This window comes from Bidens hawaiensis, unplaced genomic scaffold (assembly GCF_021521415.1).
Source record: "Bidens hawaiensis isolate Kalapana, Puna unplaced genomic scaffold, B.hawaiensis_p1.1 tig00004283_1, whole genome shotgun sequence".
Classification (NCBI taxonomy): Eukaryota; Viridiplantae; Streptophyta; class Magnoliopsida; order Asterales; family Asteraceae; genus Bidens; species Bidens hawaiensis.
The window spans coordinates 496,968-511,371 of NW_027491258.1; the positions used below are offsets into that span (position 1 = coordinate 496,968).

At 37.4% G+C, this 14,404-nt stretch overlaps 1 protein-coding gene across 1 annotated transcript; it reads left to right on the plus strand.

Moving 5' to 3' along the window:
- Positions 1–371: 371 nt before the first annotated feature.
- On the plus strand, positions 372–3,818 carry LOC143626201 (beta-fructofuranosidase, insoluble isoenzyme CWINV1-like). The gene is made up of 7 exons (XM_077096349.1): positions 372–563; positions 682–690; positions 1,572–2,428; positions 2,504–2,662; positions 2,760–3,001; positions 3,094–3,184; positions 3,333–3,818. Exons 1-7 carry the CDS (start codon positions 386–388, stop codon positions 3,537–3,539), a joined length of 1,743 nt encoding a protein of 580 aa, XP_076952464.1. The 5' UTR covers positions 372–385; the 3' UTR covers positions 3,540–3,818.
- Positions 3,819–14,404: the final 10,586 nt, after the last annotated feature.

A 14,404-nucleotide genomic window follows, 5' to 3' on the forward strand; every position in this document is an offset into this window, starting at 1 on the left:
CTATATTTAAGAAATATAATCCAATTTAAATGTTTTGATTCAACTTTGTGATATGACGATTATGACGTATAAGTATTGATATTCAAAGTCCTATACGATGGGTCCTCTAGACACCATACAATATAAAATTCATATATGAAGGTGACCACATAGAATATATTCAAAAGTGCGTGGTGGACCCGGGCAGTTATTAAAAAGTGACCAAAGTACAAGGGTGTATAATAAAAATAATTCGGCAGTTACTATTGAGCTAAAAGTCTATAAAAGCAACCAAATGGATCATTCTAATATTCACATTCACATTCACATTCACATTCACATTCACATTGACCCCACCACAAATCCTTTCTCCTACAAAACCTTAAAACAACATAAACAATCCATCATGAGAAAACATCTTTCTTCTTTTCTTACTTTATGTTTTCTTGTTCTCGTCTACGGCACTCCAACCATTATTGCAACTGGTCGAAGTATGATAGACGGGATATTTCTACCTAGCCAAAAGATTGAACAACCGTATCGAACAGGTTATCATTTTCAACCACCAAGCAATTGGATGAATGGTATATTTTTTATATTTTTTTCATAGTTTTTTTTATTGATATATTTATTGTAGCTAATTAATTTTTCGATTGGCTTGCATTGAATGGATATGATCGGTTGTTGGATGGAAATTTGCAGATCCCAATGGTGAGTTTATATTTCTTTTATACGACTAAAGTATTTATTAAATGTTGGTTAGATTCAATTGCTTAGTTACAAAGAAATCCACGATGTTACTTTCTTGTTATATACATATTTTATTGAGAGTCGTCATAAAACGCCATCTGCTGGTATAAGGTTGATACCTTTATGAATGACAAATCTTTTCTAGTTGTTCACGTCTATGAGACTTGAACTTAAATCATTTAACTTTAGGAGTTTAAACGTTTTACATTGTTAATACTTAATAGACCATCAACCCCATCGGTGTCGATACTAAGATTATTAGTTTATATAAATAATAAAATATTAATAAAAATATTATATATTTTTATTATATATTTTTTAAATTTGATTGGATAGGGTGATGAGTAAGAAAAGGATCCCACCAAATACGCAAGAATGGTGGAAAAATCGAAATCGCATCCCACCGCCCAGACCCACTTTTTCTTTACTTATTTTCCTTTTTTTTACCCATTTGGCCATTTCTGTATTATTTATTATTATCGTTAATATAAGTGGATAAGACTAAGAAAACTTGGAAACAAGGGTTTTTATTTCTGAGTTATTTCATAAATTATACTTCTACTAAATACCATTTCATTTCATAACAAGTGAGGATAATCAATTAATTTAATATACGTATTATAGCATGTTTTTAATTAAAAGCTTTTCTGTGTTAAAACTGTTAAAAGCATAAAAACGAAATATAATAATAATAATCTTTAATACCCAAATTTCATAATAATAAAAGCTATTATAAAACAAGCATAAAAAAGATTTAACAGTTTTATAATAAAAATATTAACTAAGTTTATAATAGGTTTTATGGATCGGTTTGTATTGATGTATATACTGTTTACATGCAGGACCGATGTTATATAAAGGAGTATATCATTTTTTCTACCAATACAACCCTGAAGGAGCCACTTTTGGCACCATCGTGTGGGGCCACGCCGTATCACACGACCTAGTCAACTGGATCCACCTTGACCCCGCAATCTACCCGACAGACGAAGCCGACATCAACAGCTGCTGGTCGGGATCCGCTGCCATCCTCCCAGGAAACACTCCCGCAATGTTATACACCGGCAGCGACTCAAAATCCCGCCAAGTCCAAGACCTCGCGTGGCCCAAAAACCTCTCGGACCCATTCTTACGAGAATGGGTCAAACACACTGGAAACCCAATAATAACCCCACCAGCTGGGGTCAAGGACGACTGTTTCCGTGACCCCAGCACGGCTTGGGTGGGGCCCGACGGCGTGTGGAGGATCGTCGTCGGGGGCGACCGTGACAACAACGGGATGGCGTTTTTGTACCAAAGTACGGATTTTCTAAACTGGACCCGGTACGAGCAGCCACTTGCTGGGGCTGCTAGTACCGGGACCTGGGAGTGTCCTGATTTTTTTCCTGTCCCGTTGAATAGTACCAACGGGGTGGATACCTCGTCGTATAGTGGGAGGGTGAGACATGTGATGAAAGCCGGGTTTGAAGGGCATGATTGGTACACGATCGGGACGTATACTCCCGACCGTGAAAACTTTTTGCCGCAAAATGGGATTAGTTTAAGTGGGAGCACATTGGATTTAAGATACGATTATGGAAACTTTTATGCTTCGAAGTCGTTTTTTGATGACTCGAAGAATAGGAGAGTTTTGTGGGCGTGGGTTCCCGAGAAGGATTCGCAAGATGATGATATCGAAAAGGGATGGGCTGGTCTTCAGGTACATTAGTTTGGAGTAGGAGTAGTTTGCCGTTGAAAACAATATTTTGATTTAATTTTTAATTTTATATTTTAGACATTTCCAAGGGCACTATGGATTGATAGAGGTGGAAAGCAATTGATCCAATGGCCAGTGGAGGAGATAGAATCACTTCATGAAAACCAAGTTAAGCTACAAAACAAGAAGCTTACATCTGGTTCTGTTGTTGAGATACAGGGGATTACTGCTGCTCAGGTTTGTACCTTGTGCAATATGAGTTGTACGTTATGCGTTGTTGGTTGTATAGTTGTATGATCTTCGACATGGTTTTTTGTTTTTTAACTTTTTTTAGGCGGATGTCACAATCTCGTTTAAACTGGAGGATCTAAAAGAGGCTGAGGTTTTGGATACGAGTTCGGCTGACCCGCAAGTACTTTGTACCGAAAGGGGTGCATCAAGCAAGGGTGCGTTTGGGCCGTTTGGGGTGTTGGCTATGGCATCTAAGGATTTGAAAGAACAAACCGCAATCTTTTTTAGGGTTTTTCAAAGCCAAAACGGACGGTACTCTGTACTCATGTGTAGCGACCTTAGCAGGTTAGTAGTATTTTTTTATTTTTGTTGATAAATTAAAAGGTTGAAGCAATGGTTATTAATTTGTTGTTATATACTCGTTTTTTGTTTAAAAGGTCTACCGTGAGAAGTACCATCGACACAACAAGTTTTGGTGGGTTTGTTGACATAGACCCACAACACAATGAGATCTCACTCCGAAACTTGGTACGTAAATGATCGTAAATATCCAAATTGCATAGTACATACTTGGATTTCGATTAGTATTTTCGTATATTTTTGAGTTTTATTTGAATTATTGAACCCCCTTTGATTTGTTTATGCATTTCGAACCGTTGGTTATTGAATTTTACAGATAGATCACTCTATTATCGAGAGCTTTGGAGCGGGAGGAAAGACATGCATTACAAGCCGAATCTACCCTGAATTTCTTAATTACGAAGAGGCTCATCTTTTTGCATTTAACAACGGGTCTCAAAGTGTTAAGATTTCTCAAGTGAGTGCTTGGAGTATGAAAAGTGCGGAATTTGTTGTTGATCAGATCGCAAAAAGTGCGATGTAAAGTGTTAGGACTCGTATGATTATAAATAGAGTATTCTTGTTTAAAGGTAAAGTAGAACAAACATTGGAGACCGTAAGAGATAGTTTGGTAGCTCTTTTATGAAGGTCATTCTTTGTTGGTTTATTCCTTGTACAAAATTTTGGACTTTGTGGCCAATTTTTAGGCATTCTTATGTTATTAAGATGTAATAGTTTGCGCAAAGCGGCATAGACATGATGCCATTGTACCAAATTATTGTTCATTAATATACTATTTGAGTATTGATTATGTATTTGTTCATTATTGGTTTTTTTAAATCGTATCGATGGATAGTGGCCTCTTTAACCATGAAGGTCTCATATGGTACTTTTTTCATAAAGCGTTAATAAATAAATCTATATTCACACTCACAAAGTCCATTGGGCACCAAGAGCATTTCTAATGAATCTTACGTGACACAGTTTAAATTTAAAAACATAAATTACAAACCACTTTCTTTGTTAGAGTGTACTATCTTAACACCATTAGTTTGTAAGTGATATCACAGACAAACAGTTAAGAGTATGCCTTACTCACACTGATATAGATTAAATAAAGCGAAAAGTAGATGATGAGGTGATTGATTGAAACAAGGATGAGTAAACCGCTGAAGAAGAAATAAATGTTTTTGTAAAGTAGTTTAAATCTGATATGATTTAAGTTAAGATACTAAAACCAAAATAGATACGTTGCAACAGTGAATAGTGATACTCCAGTATTTGGTCTATAATCACAAATAAAAGATCCAGTGGCCAAATATGTAGGTCCACTGTGATATTGGAGAGGATATACATATGATGTTAGGTTAACATATTCAGTTTCTTTTTCTTTATTTTTAACATATAATACTTTGTTATTAATAAACAATCATCTTTCTGCGAGGTTTAAATCCTTAACCTTTAAGGAATAGAGTATCTATTAATTGTCTAGCTATCAATGAACCGAATATCGACTTATTACACCTTCATTATGGGCGCAGTGAAGGGTGACCTTGGTGCACGGAGGGCGCGAAACACCATAGAGGGGCGCCGTTAATTCATGGGCGCGGTGGTTCTCGGCCCTCAAACGGCCGGCACGGGTGGATAAATTTTGGTGGGCCCCCCTCCAACGGCTATATATCAACAACTCCATTTTTTTTAAAAGAAAAAGCCTAATTATTTTATTTATAAATACCAAACCATTTTATCAATTTTTACTCAAACAAATACCAAATTTCACTCAAATAAACCCTCAAATTTCACTATATATAAGTCTCAAACTCCCTACCATGGATCCTTTCTCAAATTTCACAAGCTCGAGCTCAAACCGAACCCAAACCTAAACACGAGCTCGAGCTCAAACCCGAACCCAAACACGAACCTAAACCCATGGGATCCAGCTCAAATGTTGTGGGCTAGTATGTTCGCAAACAACAATGACCCTACCAATTCTTTCTATGCCAACCAGCATCTACCCGTAATGCCTCCAACCGTACAATCGTTTCCCAACGATATGTTGTATCGAATGCCAATGCCGTTTATGTCTCCGCCACCCCAAACCCAAACACCCCAAACTCCAATACCCGAAACCCAAGTAGACGAACAACAAGTTCGTCGCAAACGAAGCCATAAAAAGAAGGTTGATGCCGATCAAACACCCACCGAAAAGGCTGACAGGAAAAAGTGGGAAGACGATGAGGAAGCGGCGTTGGCGTAAGCGTGGATCGACTCATCCAAAGACTCGATCATAGGTGACGGTAAACGCAACGCGATATTTTGGGCAGAAATACGTGGTAAGTTCTTTGAGATAATGGGTCGAGGTCGCTACCGTGAGGATGATTCCGTTCCAATAAATAGAAGGCAATGGTTACAAAAATGAACCACTTCTCCACAAATTCACACTCGCCTTACGGAAAACAGAGGAAGCGACACGAGCGATGCCGACCTCCTTGAGGCTATCTTGAAACAATACAAGGGCCTTCATGGTCACCACTTCGGCATGGGCATGTTTGAAATTTGGAGGAAATGCACGAGCTCGCCAAAGTGGCATCCGATCCTGACATCTTCACCACGACCGTCCAAACGGTCAAAAACAACGTCTACTTCGGCCAATCAATCGCCGTCTCAAGCCGGGTCGGATGCTCGTTCTCATTTAACTTGAACGAGATTGATCCCGATTTTCTTTTTGATGAACCGGATGAGTTGCCATGCCTGGTAGAAAGAGAAAAGGCCAAGGCGGCAGCTAGAGGTGGAGGATCTTCGTCTAAAACGACATCCTCGATGAGTTCCGACGTGAGCGCGCTGTTTGACAACTTGGAGCTTGCACTTAAAGAGTTTTGCGAGGATAAAAAACACTCGAAAAATGAACTCAAGATAATACACAAAGAAAGAAAAGCGATGCATGTGGAATACAAAACCATGCATGAAGAAAGAAAGAAGGCTAAATCGGAGCGGCAACGAGAGAACGATTTCAAGCTCCTCGCAAAGGATCTCTCGCATCTAGATCCGACAACGCGAGCGTTTTTTGGAGAAAAAAAGAAAAGATAATGGCAAAATACGCAAACGAGAACGAGGACGCCGAATATTAATTCTATTTTTTTTTCCAGTTTGTACGTTTTTTAGTTTAATTTAGTTATTTTTATTATATTTTAAGTTTAATTAATTTGTTGAGTTTTCAGTTTTATAAAATAAATAAAGAGGCTTTGAAGCCTCTTACCATAAAGAGACATTTTTGGGGTGGGGCTTTGAAGCCTCATAATACCCACGTGACGCTGACGTAACACTGGGAAAAGACTTCGAAGCCCCTCACCATAAAGAATAGCCTTATAATTAAGGCATGAAAATTGTGTTTTGTAACCAACAAACCTTTGATGTGACTTTTTGCATGCTAAGAAAGTTTACATAAACATACTCAACATTTTAAAACTTCTATAATTGTTGCACTTTTTATTTAACCAGTTTGGTTTTTGTTTTACATGGCAAAAGATTTGTAGTTTCAATCAAGAAAAAAAAAACAAAAACAAGAAACAAACGCTTCAAACCACTTTAAATCAATTACAAGGAACAAAAAAAACTTAGAAGGATTTAGTACACTAAAGTGTTAATTGGTGTATTAATATTTTTTTGCTAACATACACAGTCAATATATCATTTTCTTTAAATTTGGTGGCATGCTATACTTTGTGACACACTAGCAGGCATGGAGTGATTGTAAAACAATTTTATTTATTATCTTTTGAACCTAGGAAAATAAGAAATTAAAAGATTTCACTGAAACTGTTCGTTTGAAAATTTCTCAAATAGGTAAAACCACTCCGTACCAATTAACGAGTTAATATCTTCAAAATATTATATTCGAATTTGGATAAAGAGGTATAAAATAATGAAATAAAGGTATAAAATTTGGAAAAACATAAAAAATACAAGGTTCGGTTCGATTAAAGTCAGTTAACGAAGACATTAACCATAACCATAACCAAGTGACCGGTTAATCATATTCACTTAACCATAACCGTCAGTTTAGTTCGGTTATTAGTTAACTCCGGTTAACAGTGTGATTTTTTTTGGTTCGGTTTAGAAACAAGCCGGTAAAGTTCTGTTATAATAAATTAATAATTCTAAACTATGATATGAAAATTTATATCTATTTCTATATTGGATTAAATAGAAGTTACGGATAAGATTATAGACACGAGGTGGAATGATATGACTGCCTCAAGAATATATGTTATATAAAGAAATTGGGCCCATCTTGACTCGCCCTAAACTGGAAAAGAAGTATCCACTAATTGACCCCCACTAATTTCCCAAAGTACCAAAACTCTTGTTCCTACGATCCTATCCAACCAACTTTTAATATTTTTATAATGTTCTTGTAGCGTTATTTTGATTTTACCAGCAATACATGTGATAATAAATTGACACCCGTCTTTATAAATCCACATGACAATTTCTAAAAATATTATAATAGCAATTTATAAGATATATATTAAGAGCATTCATAACCTATCTATCAAACCCTACTTCTTTAAAATACAAAATACTTTCAAAAATATGGAATGAAATGTAACGGGCTTTTTAAAATGAGAGAGAGGCAGGTGTTATGATGAAGAGGTTGAGTTTCAAGTGTAACATTCTAGCGAATCTCACACGACCGTGGACAGAAAAGATTCTTGGTTCATAAGTAGTGTCCCGGCTCTTAAATCAACAACGCGTTTTCGGCTTAATGCTATTGGAAAAGAAGAGAGTTCCACTAAAAGCGTGCTCAGGCCTCAAGCAGGAGTAGTAGCAGGATGGGTGACCTCCTGAAAATCTCCACATGGGCAAACAAAAACAAATCCGTGAGCTTTTCGTGGGCAAAACAGACAATATTGGTGATGCGATGGACCGAATGTTACATCAGGTTTACACGTGATAGACTCCAGACTAACTCTTTTGCTAATTCTTTTTATTATCCCTGTTGAATTTCTCACATCGGGTTATGATTGTAAAGATTTTAATAAACGTAATCCTGTAAAGTGCTAGTTGTGTTATAGATCGAGAAAAATGCATTCACAAACCCAACCCCACCCTCTCTACGCAATTTCAATACGTCGTTTGCAACAACAAGAACACAAATCTATTTTATGCATATAGCGAATTGTCACAACACACGCAGGAATTCCACAATTATGAAAAGTAAAAAGTACATATTTTTATTTACTTTTTAGGAATAAAGCAGAATGGCCTTTTGTAATAAAAATTGGACAGAATTACAAATTTTGTCCTTTAAAAAAAGCCAAATTACGGTTCGTGTCCTTTTCTAAGTTTCCTTGCAGGCGGTGTACTTTAAACTTTTTTTTTCTACACGTTATGTCCTTTACGCTAACTGGGTTAGAAAAACTCAGTTAAATGCCCTCACGTGAGGCGCATGTGAGGGCATTTTTGTCTTTTTGCTTACCCTGCAACTTCTTCTTCTTCTGTTTCTGTATCTGTATCTATTAACACACACTTTGATTAACAATCTAGGGTTTCATATCACCACCGCCACCATAGCTCCGCCACCAGCCACCGTCTCCATCTCATCTCAGATTCATCACCACTCTCCCGGCCACCATCACCACCGCCACCACCTGCAAGGCTGCAAGTCTGCAACACCCAACATCACCACCGCTTATCCCCACCAACAAGTGTCACCATCTCTGTGACCACCATTAGATCCGACCACCACTTATCCTGACCACCCTGCAACACCAAACTGCTTAGAACCCACAAACCCAGATCCAACTCGCCGGAGAACCCATAAACCCAGATTCCGGTCAAACTCGCCGGAGAAGACACAAACCCAGATCCATCTTCCAGATCCAACTCGCCGGAGAACCCACAAACCCAGATCCATCTTCACCGCCGCCACCAACCACTCCGGTTTGTGGGTTCTCCGGGAAGATGAATTAGGGTTTTCAACGGGAAGATGAAGATGATGAAATAATAATAATAATAATAAACCTGAGATGAGGATCCAGCGATGAATGCGCGGCTGGATTTGATATCCGATTGGAAGCTAACGGCAGAGGTGGTGTTACGTAGGTGCTTGTTATTTCGGTTAGAGTTTGTGTGAGGAGTCAATAGAGCTGCTGTTGTTTTGGGGCAATTGACACTGAAAGAAGCCATTGTTGAAGAATTGCTGCAGTGGGAATGAAATGAAATGAAGGATTATTATTATTATTATTATTATTATTATAAATAATAATAATTGTTAATAGATTAACTATTGAATCTGGGTTTGTGGGTTCTCCGGGAAGATGAATTAGGGTTTTCAACGGGAAGATGAAGATGATGATGGAACCATACGGAGGTGTTTGCGGAGATGGCGGTTGGAGATCGGATGGTTGTGGTTTTTTGGTGGTGGTGGTGGTGTTCATGGCTGTTGGTGGTGGATGGAAAGGGAGATTAAAGAAACATAGGGAAAGAGGAAGAAGAAGTTGCAGGTACAGGTGAAAAGACAAAAATGCCCTCACATGCGCCTCACGTGAGGGCATTTAACTGAGTTTTTCTAACCCAGTTAGCGTAAAGGACATAACGTGCAAAAAAAAAAAGTTTAAAGTACACCGCCTGCAAGGAAACTTAGAAAAGGACACGAACCGTAATTCGTCTTACTTTAAAGGACAAAATTTGTAATTCTGTCTAAAAATTGTGAAAAAAATATGTGAACTATATAATATGAATAAAGTAATTGATGATTGATTATCCGGTGATACTACTTGAGATTGAGAACCAAATTCTTGCATTATTCGAAATATGATGTGGAATGGCACGTAACACAGTTTATTGGTGGCAACCTAATCCAACCCACTAATATAATGTACCCTTTTCCTTACTAAACACACTTCCTCAAACCACCTTAAAATGTAATTTGACAAAAAAATCACTCAAAGGGCCCTTTTATCTAAAAATATATACCTTTTGATGACGCTTGTTATTTAGCAATGACAGAATAGATGGAATACATCATTGTAATGAAAAAGATGTGTTTGATCGAATCATTTCCACCAATACCATTTCTTTTCACTTTTATTTCTTTTTCATTTCATTCATCTTTTACTCTATTGTCTTGATAACACTACCTGACAACCATTGCTACGACCTTCGCCACCACCTGACCGTCGCTGCCACCATAGTCGTCACCACCACCGTCACTGCCACCATTGCTGCCTAACAATTGCCACCACCCCCACCTAATCTTCGTCATCATTATCATCGTTTCCCGCCACTAACACCACCACCTGACTACCACCAATGTTGTCGCCACCGCCACCACCACTGTTGCCGCACCACCACCACTGTATGACCCCCCCCCCCACCACCACAGTAGTCACTGCTGCCGCTATCACCACCGTCGCCACCGCTACCTCCTAACCACGACCACCGTCATCGCCTGACAACCACCACCACCATCGCTATTGCCTTTTATTTTATTTGTTTTGAGATATGTATTTTTGTCATTTGTATTTCATTCTTACGTTCTCTTTTTTTTCTACTAAACAACATAAAGTAATAAGTCATTCTATTTCCGTAGGTTAAGCAAACAAGGCAAAAAAATAATAACTTATTTCACTTATTCTCATCCTTTTTATTCCCTTTCATTTTGTTGCCTCCTTCATTCTACATTGAGTTTATATAAACATAATGTACACGACTATTTGACTTATTTGGAAGTGGATAAATTTTTTTGTTTTTTTTTTCATAAAGAGGCTTGTTCCCCTCTACAAATATGGTGGATGACATTATATTCATTTCATATAACTAGGACCGTCATTTTACTCAAAACTCGATCCGAAAAACCTAAACCTGGACCCTAGTAATTTGGGTTGGGTTTTGGGTCTAATTTTCGAGTTTTGGGTCAACCCGAAAACACAAATAAACCTTTTCTTTTCAAACCTAGTAATATTAGTAGGTTCAATCGAGTTCGATTTTAATATATTTTGTTTATTGTTTAATCGATTATTCGCGGTATATTTAATAAAAAGTTCGATTATGGTAGGCTCAGTTGAGTTCGACTTAAATATATGGTAATTAAAAAACTAAAGCAGTACTTCAAAGTTCAAATTCTAAAAGGCTATCGTAAATATTCTAAATAACTAAATGATAATAAGAGTTTGAGCAAATGTGATCATAATAGGATCTGAGACCAACAAACCTACATAATCTGAGCGTACACCAATGGAGAAATACGAAGAAAATAGTAGCTACAAAATAATAAATTATAGGATACATTGATTTTCAGTTATGTCCACACCGCAATAAATAATATTTTGTGGATAGCATGTGTTAGTGATTTAGGGGACTCGGGTGATGCGTTATAGCAAACCATCACGCGTGATGGTTATTGACACCGCCACCGCCCCTCTCATCACGCGTGATGATAGGGTTAGCGTGATGGCCATCACGTGATGAGGTTCGAGAAGATGACCGTTGGGAGGGGGGTTATGACCGTTGGGGGAGGGGTTTTTAATAAAAAAAAAATTATTTTTCCTATATAAATAACTCAAATCTATATTCAAATCCAACTAAAATCCAGCTCAAATCTTCTACTACACACAACATTTTAACATCACACCGATGGAGGGTTCTAAGAAACGTGGCTCGGGTTCAAAGAAAACCCAAATCCGACCAAATGTTCGACAAAATCTAGGCGAACTGACGAGATTTCGGTTATAAGATGAACCCGACACAACCCAACCATTCCAACAACAACCTTATTATCCACAACCTTTTCAACCGTCCCAAAACCAACAACAACCTTATTATCAACCGTCCCAAAACAAATATTTTCAATCGTATCAAAACAACCTTTTATTTCACCTTTTTCTACCTAAAATTATCCAAATAATGTTGTTCAAATACTTCAATCTCAACCGTCTCAAATGTCCGTCGATCCCCTAGACGATAACGATGTTATACATCAATTTGCAAGTGTTTTTCGTTATGAAGTGGACAATGTGGATGAAGATGAATCCGCGGAGGAGGATGAAGATGAACCCGTGAAGAGGCGTTGGTTGCCCGCTGAGGAGGTCGCGTTGACCAAGGCTTATTTACACTGCTCCGAATAAAAAAAACGCGCAAACCAACAAAAAAAAAGAAATTTTATAGAGACGTATTATTGAACATTTCTCGAAACTCCCAGGTCAACCAACCAAAACATGGATTCAATGACTTCCAAGTGGGGAGATTTGAATCGAAAAATGTCAAAATTTATTGCTTGTTACGTCCAATTGGTAACTATTTTTTAAAATTTATTAGTTTATTTTTTTATAATCTATTACTTTATTTTTACAATATATATATATATATATATATATATATATATATATATATATATATATATATATATTCTAAATGTTTTGTAGTCCTGAACTCCACAAAGCGGAGCGAGCGAGAAGACTATCATAAAGGACGTTTTGCGCGATTATATCAAGGTTTTCCGATGTAGACCTTTTCCCTATTTGGAATCGTGGGAGGTTGCTAGGCATCAACCGAAGTGGGGACCGATTCCCATGGTCGATATGGACGAATCGACGGCTCCAAGGAAGAAAGGACATTCTTCAAAAAGATCAAAAACTTTCGAGTCCGGGAACTACACAACGTCTATCGACGGCTTGTCATGCAGCATGCCGAACATGAACTTGCACGAGGAACCCGGAGACGATCCCGACGAAGACACACCCACACGGCCGCATCGCAAGAAAAGTGGGGAATCGTCAAGACTCGGAAAGGAAGCGGTGGCCGAAGACTTCGCTGAATACAAGTCGGTTAAGTTGGCGGAAATGGCCGAGAGAAGGAGCGAAAGAAAAAGGCTCATGCTTTAAAAATGAAACGTGAGGAGACGTATATCAACCATTTTCATGAAAACCAAAAAATTGCCGATTTAACATTCCTCCTACAACCGCACGAAACTTGACGAACCCTTTAAATCAATCCTACTTCAATGCAACACGAGATATGAGACAAGTGGGGTTAGGAAGGGCCGTAGGTTTTTTTTTGTCGGTTTTTTTAATTTAGTTGTCTTTGTAACGTTTATTTAATCTTGTTTTATTTTTTATTTAATGTAATCTTGTTTTATTTTTATTTATTTTAGTATTTATTATATAGACTTAAAAAAAACTCATAACATCATCACCCCCACCCCCACTAAATTTCATCACTAGTGATGGAATGTGGTGACGTGAGGTGGCACACCACCATTGGGTGTGGTAGGTGATAGATTTGGAACCACCCCCTCCCCCCTTAGTGTAATTAAATATTTAATTTGTTGATAAAACTAATTGTAATACAAATCTAAATAATTTAGATGCGGGGTGCACACTTATTTGATCTTATTATAATTTATAATCCTATTGGTACTTAGAGGGAGAAACCCCTAAGTCATGGCCCATTGGCGGAGGTCCGGGGGCAACGCCCCTGGTGGCGGGTGCAAGGGCAAGGCCCTGGCTGGGGTTGAGCTGCGTTTTATCCGGTCAAAACACATCAGAAATTTAATTTAATTAAATTTCGTATGTTTATTGTCACAAAATCCAGGAGCGTATTTTGAGATTTTAAATTCAAAATCAGATAACTGCAAAGGCAGTTACAACTCCCCAACCCTAATTAAGACTACCTTGATCATACGATAAACGTTCTGGTTCATATAACTCTCTCAATCTCCATACTGGTTCTTGCACTCAATCTAAGTTATATCCGGTCAAAACATTTGAGAACCAACAAATAGTTTTGATCTGAAAGTCTTTCACGACTATCAGATTTTTCAAAGATACAGATTTGCAGAAATCCCCAACAACATGTGATGGCGCGTTCCAGCCTTTCTAGTAAGGACATCCACAATAGAGCCACTTCGCTATATATTTTGCCGAGACTTAATAGTTTAATCGAGTGTGGTTTATTCGATTATGTATATACAGTTTAATCGAGTATGGCTTACATGATTGTATAATCGATTGGTAGCTTCATATCGAGTTCAGTTATAGTATATTATGTATGACTTATCTGTTTAATCAAGTATGGTTTAATTAATTACTGTATATTCTTTTAACCAAGTTTTTTCTCTTAGATACCCGAAACCCAATTAACTTAAACCGAAAAAACTAGAACCCAAATAACCCGAACCCAAAAAACCCTTCAGATATTTGGGTGGGTTTTGTATCTAGATTTAAAAGTTTGAAACCCGAAAAATCAGACTTGATGTAAAATTACATTAATTCCACGCTTATCGTTTCTTTTTTTTAATCATTTTGTTATTTATATTATTATTAGGTTTTAAAGCACATTTTTTTAAGATTTTCTTCTGTTTACCTTTTACAAATATTTTAAAATGATTTTTTATGTTTTAAAGATTTT